At 49.0% G+C, this 15,756-nt stretch overlaps 1 protein-coding gene across 5 annotated transcripts in view; it reads right to left on the bottom strand.

The window, feature by feature from the left end:
* Positions 1-15,756, bottom strand: part of LOC119450339 (fatty acyl-CoA reductase 1) — a 46,637-nt gene that overhangs the window by 15,085 nt on the left and 15,796 nt on the right. For all 5 annotated transcript variants that reach the window (XM_037713769.2, XM_049665804.1, XM_049665803.1 and 2 more), the window contains exons 3-11: positions 15,509-15,622; positions 13,522-13,697; positions 13,020-13,092; positions 12,209-12,315; positions 11,286-11,460; positions 11,008-11,052; positions 10,768-10,886; positions 7,316-7,555; positions 6,331-6,460 (exon numbers count right to left, since the gene is read on the bottom strand). In XM_037713769.2, coding sequence (XP_037569697.1) covers positions 6,331-6,460; positions 7,316-7,555; positions 10,768-10,886; positions 11,008-11,052; positions 11,286-11,460; positions 12,209-12,315; positions 13,020-13,092; positions 13,522-13,697; positions 15,509-15,622 — 1,179 coding nt within the window. The remainder of the gene's footprint in view (positions 1-6,330; positions 6,461-7,315; positions 7,556-10,767; positions 10,887-11,007; positions 11,053-11,285; positions 11,461-12,208; positions 12,316-13,019; positions 13,093-13,521; positions 13,698-15,508; positions 15,623-15,756) is intronic.

Here is a 15,756-nt window from a genome sequence, read left to right on the forward strand (position 1 = left end):
GGCTCGTTGTGGCAGGCGTGTAAGATTTCACGTCGAAGCGATGAGGGAACAACGAGTAAGTAGTGGCTGCCGCTAGGGGAGAAGTTCCTCTTGTAGAGTACGTTGCGGCGCAAGCAGTATGACGCCAGCCCTCTTGTAAATAGCCTCGGCACGCTGTTGGTTCGTCCTTCCAGGTAATCAATCAGCGGCAGCAATTCAATATCATCTCGTTGTTGGCGTGAAAGATCGGCACTGTCCACGAGTCCCAGAAAGACCGTGTCGTCATCGTCTTGTGCTGCCGTCTCAACAGGAGACCGAGAAAGGCAGTCGGCGTCTGCGTGCCGTTTTCCTGACTTGTAATCGATAGCAAAGTCGAATTCTTGGAGTCGAAGACTCCAACGTGCGAGCCGGCCGGAAGGATCTTTGAAATTAATGAGCCAGCAGAGCGAATGGTGATTGCTAATAACGGTGAAAGACCGACCGTACAAATACGGACGAAATTTCAGAAATGCCCATACCATTGCGAGGCATTCTTTTTCAGTGGTGGAGTAGTTAGCCTCCGCTCGGGACAGTGTCCTGCTGGCGTATGCAATCACCTTTTCGCTGTCGTCCTGCCATTGTACGAGCACCGCCCCTAGACCGACATTACTAGCGTCTGTGTGCAATATCGTCGGGGCGTCTTCATCGAAGTGTGCAAGCACGGGAGGCGCTTGCATACGTTGCCGGAGCTCGTGAAATGTCCGCTGCTGGTCTTCACCCCAAGTGAAAGGTATATCTTCTCTGGTGAGCTGTGTTAACGGCCACGCTATGCGTGAAAAATTCGCAATAAATCGCCGGTAATATGCACATAGTCCCAGAAAATGTCGCACGGCCTTTTTGTCTGATGGGGTCGGGAAATTAGCGATGGCAGCTAATTTATCCGGATCAGGTCGGACTCCTTGGTTACTGACGACGTGACCGAGGAACTGGAGCTCTTGAAAACCAAAATGGCACTTTTCAGGCTTCAACGTGAGACCGGCAGATCGTATTGCTTCAAAAACAGTTTTCAGCCTTCGTAAGTGTTCGTCGAACGTTGCGGAAAAGACAATCACGTCATCCAGGTACACCAGGCATGTTTGCCATTTGAGTCCAGAGATCACAGTGCCCATTAGACGCTGAAATGTTGCTGGCGCTGAACACAAACCGGAGGGGAGTACCTGAAATTCGTAAAGTCCGTCATGCGTCACAAATGCTGTTTTCTCACGGTCTCTCTCATCCACTTCGATCTGCCAATAAGCGCTTTTCAAGTCCATTGAGGAAAAGTAGCACGCGTTTCGCAACCTGTCCAAGGAGTCATCAATACGTGGCAGTGGATAAACGTCCCTCTTTGTGACCTGATTGAGCTTCCGATAGTCTACGCAGAAGCGCAGGCTACCGTCCTTCTTTTTCACTAAAACTACAGGTGACGCCCAAGGACTATTAGATGGTCGAATAACGCCATCTTCCAGCATCGTCTTCACTTGTCTTTGGATTGCCTCGCGTTCCTTTGGGGCCACGCGATAAGGGTTTTGTCGAATAGGTCGGGCGTCGACATCAGTAATGATGCGATGTTTGGTAAGTGGCGTTTGACCAACTCTTGACGCAGATGAGAAACAGCCCTGGTACTGGTTGATGAGCTCAAGAAAATGGTCTCGCTCAACGGCCGTTAACGTCGAACTAACGTCTACAATAGGCGCAGCTGTGGGGATCGTAGATGTCGTCTCCTGCGCTAAGTGGCAGTCTTCTATCGGTATTACTTCGTCGAAATAAGCGACAGCAGTGCCTCTCACGATGTGTCGACGCTCCTTACTAAAATTCGTCAGCAAGAGTTCGGCGCTTCCGTCGATTACATTAATAAGTGCTCTGGCAATGGATATACCGCAATTCAGTGCTAGCGCATTGATGTGTTCAGCGACTCCAGTCCCATTCTGCAGGCTGTCACAGTGCACGGGTACGAGAGAGCAACTCCGCGGCAAAAGTATCACGTCGTCTGCAGCTATACGTAAGCGACGTTGTGGATGCTCTTCATGCGTGACATTATCCGAGTTCGTTGCAAACGTGACGCTTCTGTCGCGGATGTTAATCACGGCACCGTACTCACGCAGGGAATCCATCCCCAGTATAAGTTCCTTGCAACACTCAGAAAGAATGACGAGGGTGGCGACGAAGGTTGAACCGGCGATTAAGAGTCGGGCTGTACATTTCCCGACAGGTGTCATCAACTGACCTCCGGCGGTTCGTATGTTGGGTCCGTGCCATGGCGTCTTCACATTCGTTAGTTTGTCGGCGAGCTGTGCGCTTATGATTAAAAAAATGACAGCAGATCCACGAGGTGAATGATGATGAGTGGGCGAAGCTCCGGAGGGAATCATCGGATCTCCCGCTTAAGGGGACTGCTAGCACAAACGCGTTAGAAACGTGCAGTACTCTCTAGTAAGGGGGAGCGGCCACAGCGTCTTACGCAGCCATTTACACATGCCGGAACGTGCACCGCGTTTGCCGACGCCATCACATGACTGCTGAGAGAGTATACCCCCCGTATTCATAAACGCTCCTCGACTTGAACTTGACTTGCCACCGCTTTGGGCAGCGCGTTCGAAACGCGTTGAAGGTAAGGTGGAGAGGCCACAGCGTCTTACACCAGCTTCTTACACGGGCCGTAACGCGCTAGCACAAACGCGTTAGAAACGCGCTAGAAACGCGGCCTTTCGTTAATGTTGGGTATTTATAGCCATCGTGGTGCGTTTGTCCATGTCCGCTTCGTGGCGTAGTGGGCTAACACCGCGCGCTCGGAAGCGAGGGGTCCCTAGTTCGATTCCGCGCTACGGACACAACTTCGGAATTTTTTTCTCATTTTTCTCAGACTGGTTACACACTACTACTACTACTACGACGGGGACGGAACGGGTGCCGCCATAAGGAGCTTCGCCCCTAAAATTTGAGCCAGTGTCAACAAGAGTGGCTACTTGGTGGCCGTCAATGCGAATGATGAGGTCGGCGCCGACGACGTCAGTTACGTCTCTCGTAGTTGAGTCCGTTGTATTCGTCATTGCATTCGCCATCTTCGCCGTATTCGTCCGTTGCATTCGTCGGAGTCTTTACATCGTCGTACGTCGATAATGGGGGATATGACGAACTTCGAGTACTGGCAACCTCACCCCCGGAGGTCGCTGCGTCTAGTTTCCACGTCGCGGGCTAGGAGACCTGCCCCTAGTGACGTCGGCAAAACTGCGACGAGTCGGTGAATTGTAGCGCGCAGGTGATGGTGAAGGAGAACGTGATCGGAGAGTCGTCGTATTTTGCGGCAGGTCGTTCACAGGAGCGTCGTAGGCGCGTCTACCGTCATACGGAGCATAGTAGTTGGCAGGGAAGCTTGGGTATTGGGCGGCGCGATAGTTGTTACATTTGTGGCAAACTCGATAGACGTGTCCAGCTTCGCCACAATGGTAGCACACTGGTCGGCGATCGACGGTGCGCCACAAATCGGTTTTCCGACACTGATAGTTCGGTGGCAACTCTCCATGGAGCCAAGGATTGGCGTGCGTGTGTCGAAGATACGACATTGTTTGTGGTGGCGTGATCGGCGAGGTCGGTAGAGTCAACGGGGGTGACGATATCGACTCTGTTTGTAGCATAGGTGATGGTCTGGTTGCGGGTGTCAACGGCGTCGAAGTTGCGTTGACAGGACGGCGAACAGCCTCCGCATAAGTAAGGCGCCGCGGCGCGTTACCACAGTCTGGCGATGAAAAAGCTTGCCGGACTTCTTCCCGGACCACATCAGCTACAAAAAATAGCGTTGGCGCCGGTTCCGTACCCGTAGTGACAAATCCGAGCTGCCGAAGCTCTTCTCGCACAACCTCTCGGATAATTTCCCGCAGAGGCTTGACGTTACTTGCAGCCAGAACGGAAGTGTTCGCCGCCGAGTTACTCATGTCATGCTGGCGGTATCGTTGCTGCAGGGCCCGTTCAATGGCTGTGGCCTCTTTTGTGAACTCTGCCACTGTAGTCGGTGGATTTCTCACAAGGCCGGCAAACAGTTGTTCTTTCACTCCCCGCAAGAGATGCCGCAGCTTTCGCTCCTCTGGCATGTCAGGGTCTGCTCTACGGAAAAGGTGGGCCATATCTTCCGAGAACATAGCAACGCTCTCATTGGGTTTTTGCATTCGGATTTCGAGGAGACGCTGCGCATTTGCCCCCCTGTCGATGCTCGTAAAAGTATCCAGCAGCTGTGTGTATAAGTCGTCCCAGGTGGCGAAGCTTCTCTCTCGGTTGACGTACCACGTACGAGCATTGTCCTTCAGATAGAAATAGACGCTCGAAAGTTTGTCCGCCGAGCTGGTCACATGGTTGTACTTGGCGACGCGCTCGAACTGATCAAGCCAATCTTGGACGTCTTCAAAGGCATCACCATGAAAACTCTCCGGAACCATAGGGTTCTGCAGGGTTACTTGCGTTGGAGCCGCGGTGGCCATGGTAGTTGCAGGGGGCGAACGATTTCTTGAGGTTTCTTGCAGAGGACCGGACTCGGTCGCTAGGCCTAGTATAGGCGGCGACTGAACCGGTGAACCGGTGTTTCGATGCGCAATGGCGATTCCGGGCTCGATCGTTGGCTCCGCGAAGGGGTGCCAAGCATGAAGGACGGAGAATACCCAGCACCTCCACCAGTGTAACGACGTGAGATCGACGAGGACGCGGAGCAGCACCAACAAAGACACTTTATCAGTCGCCAAGAAAAACCAACAACGTCTTCTTCGTCTCCACGCCTAACCTTAAAGGCCGCGCTACTTCAACCTTGCCCCCACTGGCACATACCCGCGGCAATATAGTTGTTCCAATACATAACATATTTGTGAATAAAATTGATTTGCAATTTCAAAATTGAAAATTGAGAATGAATAAAATTATATACTTGTAATTAATGGCGTTTTTTGGTAATCTTGTAATTTATCTATTACTTTGTGTACACGGTAACGCTCCTCGTAATTCGATTACATTTTTCAGTGACCAATTATCTGTGACCAGTCACATTTCTGACGATACAAGCTATAATGGACGACGCAGCTTTGAGCGTAAATTTGACGGTAACTACAGTTTAAAAAACAGGAAATCATGTACACCCTTGAGTTCTTACACAGTAGCAGATTGAATGCGTCATCGGCTATGCCTTTCAGTACGTGGCCCACTTTGTCCGCTTCAGGCATGTCCTTGTCGACCTTGTGGCACAGAGACAACACGTCCTGAATATACGAGATGTACGGCTCTGTGGACGTCTGAGCACGAATTGCGAGCTCCTGCTTGGCCGCTAGTTGTCGTCTGATAGGTCTTCCAAATAGATGGCGTAATTTCTGCTTACAGACGTCCCAACTTGTCAGATCTGCCTCATGCGTCTCGAACCAGAGTAGCGCAGTGCACCGCAAATAGAAGATGAGATTCGCAAGCATTATGGTCGGGTCCCATTTGTAATTGCGGCTGACGCGCTCATACATTGCCAGCCATTCATCGATGTCCACGTCGCTTGTGCCGTTGAATGTCACCGGGTCACGAGGGTGCAAGAGAATGACTGGTGACGGGCCTTGCTCACACTGGGTCGCTTGGTCGGTCATTGTGGTGGCAGCAACGAGCCGTCCGCTGCGAAGATCCAGTTCCCGGTGTTGTATCGAGCGTACCCCGCACGTCCACCAAAGATGTTACGTGGAGAATATAGATACAATGGATATATTTACAAGGTAAGGGGCACAACGCTACAGCAATCGTTCAGGAGAGCGCGTGCACACCAGAAAGCCACGCCGTCGTCGTCGTCATCGTCCAAGCACCGACCACAGGATCGCCGCTCGTGACAATATTCCCGGAATCGGTGGTCGCATTCCGATGGCAGCTGAATTGAAAAACACTCGTGTACTTGGTGTACGTTAAGGAGCCCCTGGGGGTCGAACTTTATCGAGAGACTGCACTCTACGACGTCTCTTCATATCCTGTCAGTTGCTTTGTGACGTCAGACCCGGTAATTTGACTTGATGATTGACTTGAAGAATGATGTTATGTATTGCGAAATATCAGTAAGCTCGGCAAGCTCGACTGCATTCACGTTCTGTGTACTATAGATCAATAAATGGCGTTCGTATAAACAAGGATATGTTTAGTGAACGTGGGGGCCCCTGAACTGACAGAATGAAGTCTTCGTCAATTGATTTTCGTGTGTCACTCGCTGTATCCGTCACTGACTGTTCTTTTTTCTTTCTTTTTATCGCATGTAGGAGCAAGGCAGAACTGACAACTGCCCGCTATCGTGATGATTGTGTTTTGAGCTAAAGCTGCGCGGAACAACAAACACACCTGCTTGTCCGTGGGAGAGAGGTCGTTGATCAGCCCCACGACGTTGTTTGATCGAAACAGCCAGCTGTTTGTGGTGTAGAACTGCACAAATTCCATGGCGTTTATGGCCTTGTCATAACGAGCAGCAGAACTGGATAGAGAATGAGCAAAAGCGGAAATGCATTAGTGATGTTACTCATACATCCGTACTCTTCCATGCCAATTTTGGTATATACCAACTGAACGAGATGCCAGTTTTTGATAGGTTTTCGATTGGTTTATTTCCGCCGGAGGGTTTCTGTGGTCGGAACACAAGTGTTTCAGCCTAGGCACATACAGCTTCGCTGTAAACATATATAGCAGTATCGGTGCGTTGCCTCTCTGACATTTTTATATAGCATATAAATAGATTGGAAAATTGCGTTTCAGGTTTGATATCGCCCTCAATAATTCGCCAAGTTAGCTACTGCTTAATGAGTCCACAATCAGCCAAAACATTAAAGCTGAGCAGCGCGGTGTGCTATAATCCGCAAAGCACGTACAAGCGTAACCACATTTTGCTATGTTAAAAAATCAACGGATCAATACGGGAATTCTGCTTATCAAGTTTTGGTCCCTTGAAGTTCTAATGCAGCCAGAATCACTCCAATCGTTGTATCGATGACACATATATTGCGTACGCAGCGACACTGGCTGACTGGATATGTGGTAGAGTTTAATTTATGACCCACTGTTCGCAAAGTGAATGAAGCTGCGTTCGAAAAACGGGGCGAGTTGCTAATTCGGTTTACAGATAATCATGACGTAGCTGAGCTGGAACTAATCATCATGTTCGTCAGCGGACTGAATAAGGGAACCGTCCCATTGTATTATTCTCGCTTTAGTACCTTCTCTTTGATTTTCGGCGGGAGGGCTCGCAGAAGAAACAGTTTACAGACATGCGTATTGAACGCAGGTATGAATCGGTGTAAACATTTCAGCCGCTTTAACAGACTGCAGAACCAACCTGAGCTGCGGTCCAGTTATCCGCAGGGTAATGTCTCGTAGGAACGTAGGCACGAAACAAAGGCCGTACATAATGAGATGATGCAAGACTACGCTTCTGGTGATTATGAAGCTTGGGAAGCTACAGCTGTTCGAGAGGGGGTTTCGCATCATTGTTCTCCGTAATTCCTTCATCACCTCGCCCCACGTATGTGGTTGTAATGCGCCGCTGGTACAATTGTACACTCTCAGGTACGTTGGCCTGTAAGAAAAATTGATTGTATTAAATTGATTGCATTAAAGAAAGTGCTCATTACGACTGCGAGCCAATCATCAGCTGGACTGGATCCCAACTAAACAGGAAGCACAGAATAAACCACAATACGTTTAACGCTGTTACACATTAGGTGAAGTAAAGAAGGTGAACAACGTGAGCGGTGTGTGACGTCGACCGATGCGATGCCTTTATTTCTGAGCAGCCACCCGAGACAGAGCCGAAGCACTACTACTACTAATATACTACTGTGGTCCCACTTGCCGCCGCTAGAGGCACCCGCTGTTTATGTATAGAATTTTCACCCACGTACAAATCGCTTTCCTAAAAATTTTGTCGTATGTTATGTAATGAGTAGCACATGTGTATCAACAACATGGTGTATCCTCAACTATGACCTCCAAGATTTGCACGCGCTGGCAGGTTTTGCTCCAGCCATCTCATTCGCACGGAGAAAGCGTAATTTCAGTGGTGGGCATGGCTGGCTCCTTTCCCGCACCGCGGGGCCGGCTCGCAGCCAGGGCTTTTCATGCGTTGGGGAGGCTTTCGCGCGCTGGCTCCGGTGTGTTGCTGCGGCTTAGATGAGGCGAGAAAATCCGGATTTTTCACTGCTGCATGATCCCTTACTGATTAGGCAAGGACGGCTACCTAAAGCCATGCTTAATAATGGGTACTAGGGTCAAAGCGTGTGCTGTCAGCTATTTATTATTGCGATAGCAATTATATGGACACTTCAACGGGATTTCTGCCGTCGTCGTCGACGTCGTAGTCGTCATCGCCGTCGCCATCAAGTTCCGTATAGATTCCAAGGGCGATCGTCGCCGCGCGCCGTACGAGTAAAAGCGCGCGGGGGACGCGCGCTATCACGGCGAGCCAACGCACGGCGGAAAGCAAACGCGATTGTCGCCCAAAAGGCCGTGGGGGTATGGGGGGGAGGGAGGCGGGGCGACGCTGTGCTACGGCACCAAATGCTTATCTTGCAACCCAGCGCAAGGAGAACTGGCAACGCAATCTCCCACGCGAAAGAAAAAAAAAGTTGCAGTGGCTTAGCTCGGCTATGCCAGGATATACGTAGCCTTAGCAAAGGTTCAGCTGATTATTCTTAGCTTTCCTGGTTGTCTCCTACGCTCAACCACTAATTGCCAGGCAACTACTTCGGGATCCGATGAGTCAAGCTTCTCCGTTCTTCTGCGCTGTTGAGCAGCATTTGCGCTCTCCTTCTCCATGGCTATACCACACTGGCAAACGCCAGTCAGAAGCGCAGCGGCTCCAGCGCAGTGTCAGACGGCGACTGCATAGCGAGCGAGCGCCGGCGCCAGTGCGTCTACCATATGGCGTCTACCACGGCTACGACGTCACTCCTCTGGAATGCGCAGACCGGCGGCGGTGAGTCGCGCGCGGCGGCGGCGGAGTGCGCGAGAGGTGCCGGCTCCGGTGGCTCCGGTGCGCAAGCCGTGTGACATCACTGATCCTTGTGCATGCGCAGCACGGCTCTTGATGTGCCGCGCGAAACGGGCTTGGCTAGGCCAGTGTAGCTAACGCTACAAAAAAAAAAAAAAAAAGCGGGGAGGCAGCGCGGGAGGGACGGGGGGAGCAGCTTCTACTCTGCCAACAAATACGCTTGCACTGGCTGTGGTAGCCGTCGCCCACACCGTCTCTTTATCTCCACCACGGCCGGGCTCGACTGGCGCGCGCACTCGCTTCTTGAAGCGAGCGAGCGAGCGCGCCAGTCGAGCCCGGCCGTGTCTCCACACGGCTCTGACCTTTATGCGCTGTCCATTCGCCGCTCAGTTTCCGTTGAAGCGATAGACCACACAATTCTTCGCCCGCTGCAGCGGCCGCGCCAGCGTTTTGACAGTCGTTGTCTGCGGTCATTCAGTGTGATCTATTCATGTTTGCTTGTGCGCGATGACACCAAGCTTGTCAATTCAGTTAGAAAGCGAATGTGTCCAAGTTTATGCGGCCGATAAAACTACTCTACTATCCCTACTCCGAATAGCTCTCTACCAATTTGCTATCGTGATTGATGCTTCGCCTTTCGGGCGAAACTGCGACATTTTTTTTCCTCAAAAGCGTTAATTTTCTCCCCGTATACTCCCATTGCATTCCCGTGGTTCAGTAGAACTTGTATATCTGCAAGAGTTCGTCATGATACGGGTAGAAAGTATGAACTGCCACCAACTAGCCCCTTACATCGACCTTTTGAATGTACTTATCTAGTGTAGTCTTTGTTAGCGAACGAGCAAACCTAACTCGCAGGACTAAGAGTACCAGATAGATTATGGGGTTATACGGGCCAAAACCACGATCTGATTACTGAGGTTCTTTTAACGCGCCCCTAAATCTAAGTAAATGGGTGTTTTCGCATTACGGCCACATTGAAATGTGGCCACCGTGGCCGGGATTTGATCCCGCGACCTCGCGTTTAGCAGCCCAACACCATAGTGACCAAGCAACCACGGCGGGTACTAAGTGTACCAGTTCAAAGACAAATATTAAACATCGGAATTACAAAATCAGTGCATAAGAATATAGAAAAGTACTGGGGAAAAAAAGCACTAGAGAACTAGTTGGTTGAGAAGGCAAAATGTCCGAGACAGAGCTGAACAATTGCCGGGGATATAACCTGTTAACATAAGCAACAAGTTAAAAGAGAGGCAATGCGCACGCTGAGAGCTCGCTCTGTCTGCCTTCTACGGGCCGCCTCGGCAGGCGCCGGTTCCCTCAACAGCGCCATCCAGGGGCGGCCGGGTGTGCCTCCGCATTACATTTCTTTCTTTCTTTCTTTTTTTTTTTTTTTTTTGCTGGGGGGCGCGTCGAATGGGACGACCGGAGCAAAACCTGTCAGCACGCGCAATCTCTGAGGCCATGGTATAACACAACAAACTATGAGCAGTATGGCATATAATCAGTTTTCCGAATACATTCCTCCAGGGTAATGACGTGAATTTGGCTCTGCAGCTTGAGCTCTGACTACATATAACCTATCGCGCAAAGGTCATCTGGCTCATTGTAGAATGATCGCTAGACAATTGCCTTCGAGATCGCATGGACGCGTCTTTCGATCCATATAATGTGGTGGGATCTCAGACGTGGCCACGGCCATACAAAGCTTGCTTTTTAACACCCAACCAGTCAAAGAGCCAAAAAATAGAAGAGGCTTACACTATTCATGCACAAAGGTTCGGTGTAGCCCTTACCTAGTCGTGGCGATCTGCCAGGCAACGCAGATGAGCGTATCGGCCGCAACGTCAACCGGTATAAGGTCTGCAACGCAGTTATTTCTCAGTACTACCGAGGGTAACAAACCCAAACCTAGCTGTGAAAAGAAAGGAAAGGTGTCAGTACACGCACGGTGCAATACTGGTTCCACAACGTGTTTTGTGTTTGCACACAGCATCAAAAATTTAGACGTGATGAAGCATTCAATTGGTACTTACCGACACGATGAGATCGGTGCCGCTGTTGCAATTGTCTATCCACCCCTTTGAAAAAGAATAAAGACGAACAAAGCGAGTGGTTATGCTAAATTAGCGGACTACATTTGGAACTTGATTTGAAAGGTAATTTAGGGAAAGTGCTAAAATTAGTATTTACTGTTAGAGCAGCCAAACACGTAATTTGTGACAATTTGGTTAAATCAGCCCGGCTGTCCCGTATAACAAGATCCTTGACCACTGGTTAAAAAGAAATATTTCTGTAAGTGCTGGCGTCTCACCGGGAAGGGGTCTTTCCACGATGCAGTGACAATGGATGTCCGGACTATAGCAACAGGCAGCAGTCCTCGCTCGTCCAGCAGTAGTGATTCCGTTACAGCATTTGTCAGAGTGCAATTATTCAGCTGCCCAATTAAGAATTTCTTCCCTAGTTTAGTTGCCTTCTCGTTGGTACATCTGCATAAAGTGTGTTATACACTCCCATGAGCCGTTAATATTTTAAGCAACCTGCGGCATCCATAACAAATACCTAAGATTTGTAATGACCAGATGATGTTGTGATCATGGTCATTGGAGCTTTTCTTTTCCAGATAACCTTCTGGATAAGTATTTCGAGGAAAAGAACAGTGGTATTTCAAGCACAATTGATACTCTTATATAAATAATCAATCTAGCAACATTTTCCCAGGAAATTAATTGAAAGATGACATTTGCAACGGTTGAACAATCGAACGAGTAGTTACAGCTGTTCTTGGGCTTTTTCTTGTTTGCGGCAGGGGCCATGTTCTCGATGTACAGCTTTAGGGGATAACACTTTGAGTGCGTGATGATTGGATACGTCAATGACACCAAGCGCCCTCGTCGTTCCAGTGAGACGGCGCGCTGGCAATGACACCGCACAAAGCTGGAAGTATCCCCCAATGTAACCGACCGAAAACACGGGACTGGGGCGATGAACTTTTAATTTTTGGATGCACTGCCTTCGTCATGTACCACTTTCTACTACCCATTTCCAACACACATGACAGTATAGTCAAGGCTAGTCTTTGGAATCTAGGAAACCAAAAGTGCTGTAATATGCGCCCTTTTTCAAGTAACGTACCTTCGGGTTAACTATCTGAAGCAGAAGAAATGTCTGATCCCAAGGGCAGGAATTCGGTTAGATAAACTATGAGATGGAAATTACTATGGTCAGATTACTTACAGAGCGGCTTCAACAACCTTGTTTGCTTCTACTGGTGTTTGGTACACCATCTCGTGCACATCCCTCTTGCCCCAGTTGCTGTATGCTGTTGACACATGAACAAGAGCCTACGAAAGAGTAAGTGAATGATTCATGCATATATAGAGCACAGAAGCGCACCGATGATAATTGTAATGTGTCCAGGTGCGTTCTAGCGGGTAGGCCTAGAGATAAATACAAGGAAGATATTCGCCAAGGATAAGACAGAAGGCCAACTTATGGTTAATTTCTTTCGTCCTCTAGCACTGAGAGAGGTCGTGCACCACTGCGAAATGCCCTTAGCAAGTGAATTGACGAATTTAAAATGGCTCTGCGGAGTCTGTTCTATTATCTAGCAATACTAAGCTCAGTGCCTGGAGAAAACAAAATGCGTTCAGAAAGCCTTGTGCTGCGCGTTAGACGGTGCGAATGGCAATGACACCGCATAGTTCCTGTTTCTGAGCAGTTTCTGAGCACCAAAAAATATAAAAAAACTGAATACCAATGCATCTTACCTAGAAGGTTTATTTTGCCATTCTTGTATTGAGAGCAGCATTACCAACAACCGCAAACACAATACCACCAACTGCCAATGTTATGGCGCTTTCTTCAAATCTTTTTTTCTTGGCATATCTTGGCTCAAGCTTGGCTCAAGCAATCATTTTATGTCCGTGTAATAGTACAAAAAAACTGAACTGGGAATATGCCTCGCATTTCGATGAAAATTTTGGAAAGTTGCCCCATCAAAAGGTCACTATATACAGGTATTTGTAGAGAATGCGGAATAACTCACACAGAGGTTTCGCATTTGTTTACAGATGTCCACCGTACGCCATGTTCCCAAAACATTCAGCTGAACGGCCTGTCTAAAAGACATACAAGAGATGTTGTAGATTCTGTCATGACACTGTGGTCCAAAACATTTGTAGAATAAACATTACAAATGTATGGTCACTTTAGCCTAACCAAAGTTAAACTAATAGTAGGCAGAGATGTGTGTACGTCATGCGGCACGGCCCCGGAAATGCTTCATTTTTCTTCTAATTCTATTCAATTGAAAAGTTTCGCTTGAATCAGCAAAAACAAGTAAGCTTCATTCACATCCACACCACTTCTCCCACCATGTTTACATTCAAGGAAACCGCAAGGTGAAAATGTATATTGCTGCTTCAGGGTGCCTGTATTACATAGTTACAGAGCTTATTCCTTACACAAAATTATTTGCAATTCTATAAGAGAATATTGCCACTGAGAGAAAGCTCTGTGTTGCAGGGCACAGAGCTCTGTTGACTCACTTGAACGTTTCTTTGGGCCTGACTGTGGAGGCCAAGTGGAACACGACCGACACTTCATCCACTAAGGTGCGCATGTCAGTTTCACTTAGTCCCAGGTCTGGCAGAGCTAGATCACCTGCAACTGCCTTCACTTTACCGAAAGCATCGGGCACTTCTTGTCTGATTCGTTGAAAAATCTAGACAGACAAAAAGAAGGCGAGTGAAATGTACACGTGCTGAGGCTATCGATGACAAAGTATTATTGTACCTGCACCCATGGGCTCGCTTCTGGATTTGAAAAACGAGTGTGGTCACACGCCAGAACAACTTTATTACCGCGTCGAATATGTGTTCAGTATACTTATTTATATATGTTCGTAGTTTTCGAACGTAACTTAGTAGTCACAGCTACGCATACTACTCGTCGAACTCCTGCGTGTGAAGCACAAGCTTATGCTACCAGCGTAATTTCCAACCTAGCCGTTATCTGATTTTAGTTCAAATGGACACTAGAGTCTTAGCACACGTGACGTACTTACTAAACATTAGGGATGCTGCGCATGAAGCTTGTCTAAGGACGTACACATGTGTAACCTTCCTGTTGCTTTCTAGTAGGTGAACACGTTATTTAATACCGCTGCTATGATCCATCCAGTCGCTACAAATTAACTGTACAAAGAAAGATGCAATCACATGCACGCAATTTTCGAGCGACGGCGACAAGCGGCAATTTCGGCCGTCGCAGAGGGAGTAACCATCGCTTGTCGCGTTGCCGCGGTTTCTGGCCCGCCAGAAAATTTCCCTTGTGGCCGGGAATCCACGCAGCGGCGTCCGGGGACAAGTAGCAGTATGGCAGCACCCAGGCCGCCCGCTTCGATCACATTTTGCTCTTGCTGCTTGCTCTCCAACATGACAGCAAAAAATAAACTGTAAAATCGGCCTTTGGTTAGTCTCATCTCACGATTAGGACAGCTATATTGCGATGTTTCGTCGTTATTTGTTTAGGTGAGATGCTTGTTTTGAGGAGTGGGCCGTCCAGCGGGCCAGCGCCATTGCCGAGGATCTCGCAAGATCTTTCTCCGGCGATGGACCCCTGGCAGCCTAGCCCCGGGCACCAACAGCCATAACCGTTGGACAAATAAAGTTTATTCCTATCCTATCCTTGTTTTGACGCTGCGGGCCTAGGACGCCAGTGAAAACCGCCCATGTGTTTTGTACCTGCCAGATGGCTCCACGAATGTTTTACAGCGTAAGCTGTTATGGGCTCATTCCAATAGCCGTTTCGGTTCGCGATGTTGTCCGCCACCGCCACCGTCTCCGCCGATGGCGTCCGGTGACCGTAACCGCTATCGCCGGAAAGGCAAAAAAGTATATGGTTCCTGCCGGGATCGAACCCGGGTCCACTGCGCGGGTACAGTACCACCGAGCCACGCATGCGCTTGCTATCAGGTAGCGGAAAAATGCCCTATAAACGCGCCCTAGGCAGGCGCGCAGGCGCAGACGACGAGATGCGATTCAGAGGAGGTGCGCAATCAACGCGATCCCGAGCCTCCGCCAGTATGGTGGCGCCATCTAGATTAGGCGCCTGTAAACGTAGAGCTACGTGCGCGACTACAACCAGGCATCATTGGGCTCAGCAGACTGCCGTGCAGAGAGCATTACAAGCCGCTGCTCGCCGTCGACGCCGGGCAGACAGTTCAGATCGTTCTCGTCAAAACGAGGTGAAGAGACTTAGCCACGAAGACCTTGTTGTGTGTGGTGCCGAAATTGGAGCTATTCTTGAGCCACTTCGCCAGCTTACGCTGTGACTGTGCTGCGTGTGCCGCGCAAGCCTGTAACTTCTTTCACTATACGTGTCTCATCGGGCTCATGACCGCGGTTTATTCATGTTCTAGCTGTAACTTCGCATTTTGTCGTTCTGTAGACGTTAGCTGTACTAAGTGCTGAATATATTGCTAAAAATACATTTATTGTTATTTTAAACAAAAAGTCGGCATTCGAAACTTACTTCAGAACAGAGCATAGCATCCAGTCTCGCATCTGGTTCCACACCATGCTTGCTGCGTATCAAAAGGTAGATGCGCTTTACAGGGCAACATCGTAGCAATTTCTCGAGCAGAACCTGAAACATAGGCTCACTTGTGAGTGACTTCCACAAAGCGAAAGTTTAGTCAGAAAACAACCCTTCCATAAGTTTACATATCTGTAAATGTGAGAAACATTTATATTATCCCATATTCTGTGTACCCTTGAGGA

This window comes from Dermacentor silvarum, chromosome 4 (assembly GCF_013339745.2).
Source record: "Dermacentor silvarum isolate Dsil-2018 chromosome 4, BIME_Dsil_1.4, whole genome shotgun sequence".
NCBI lineage: Eukaryota > Metazoa > Arthropoda > Arachnida > Ixodida > Ixodidae > Dermacentor > Dermacentor silvarum.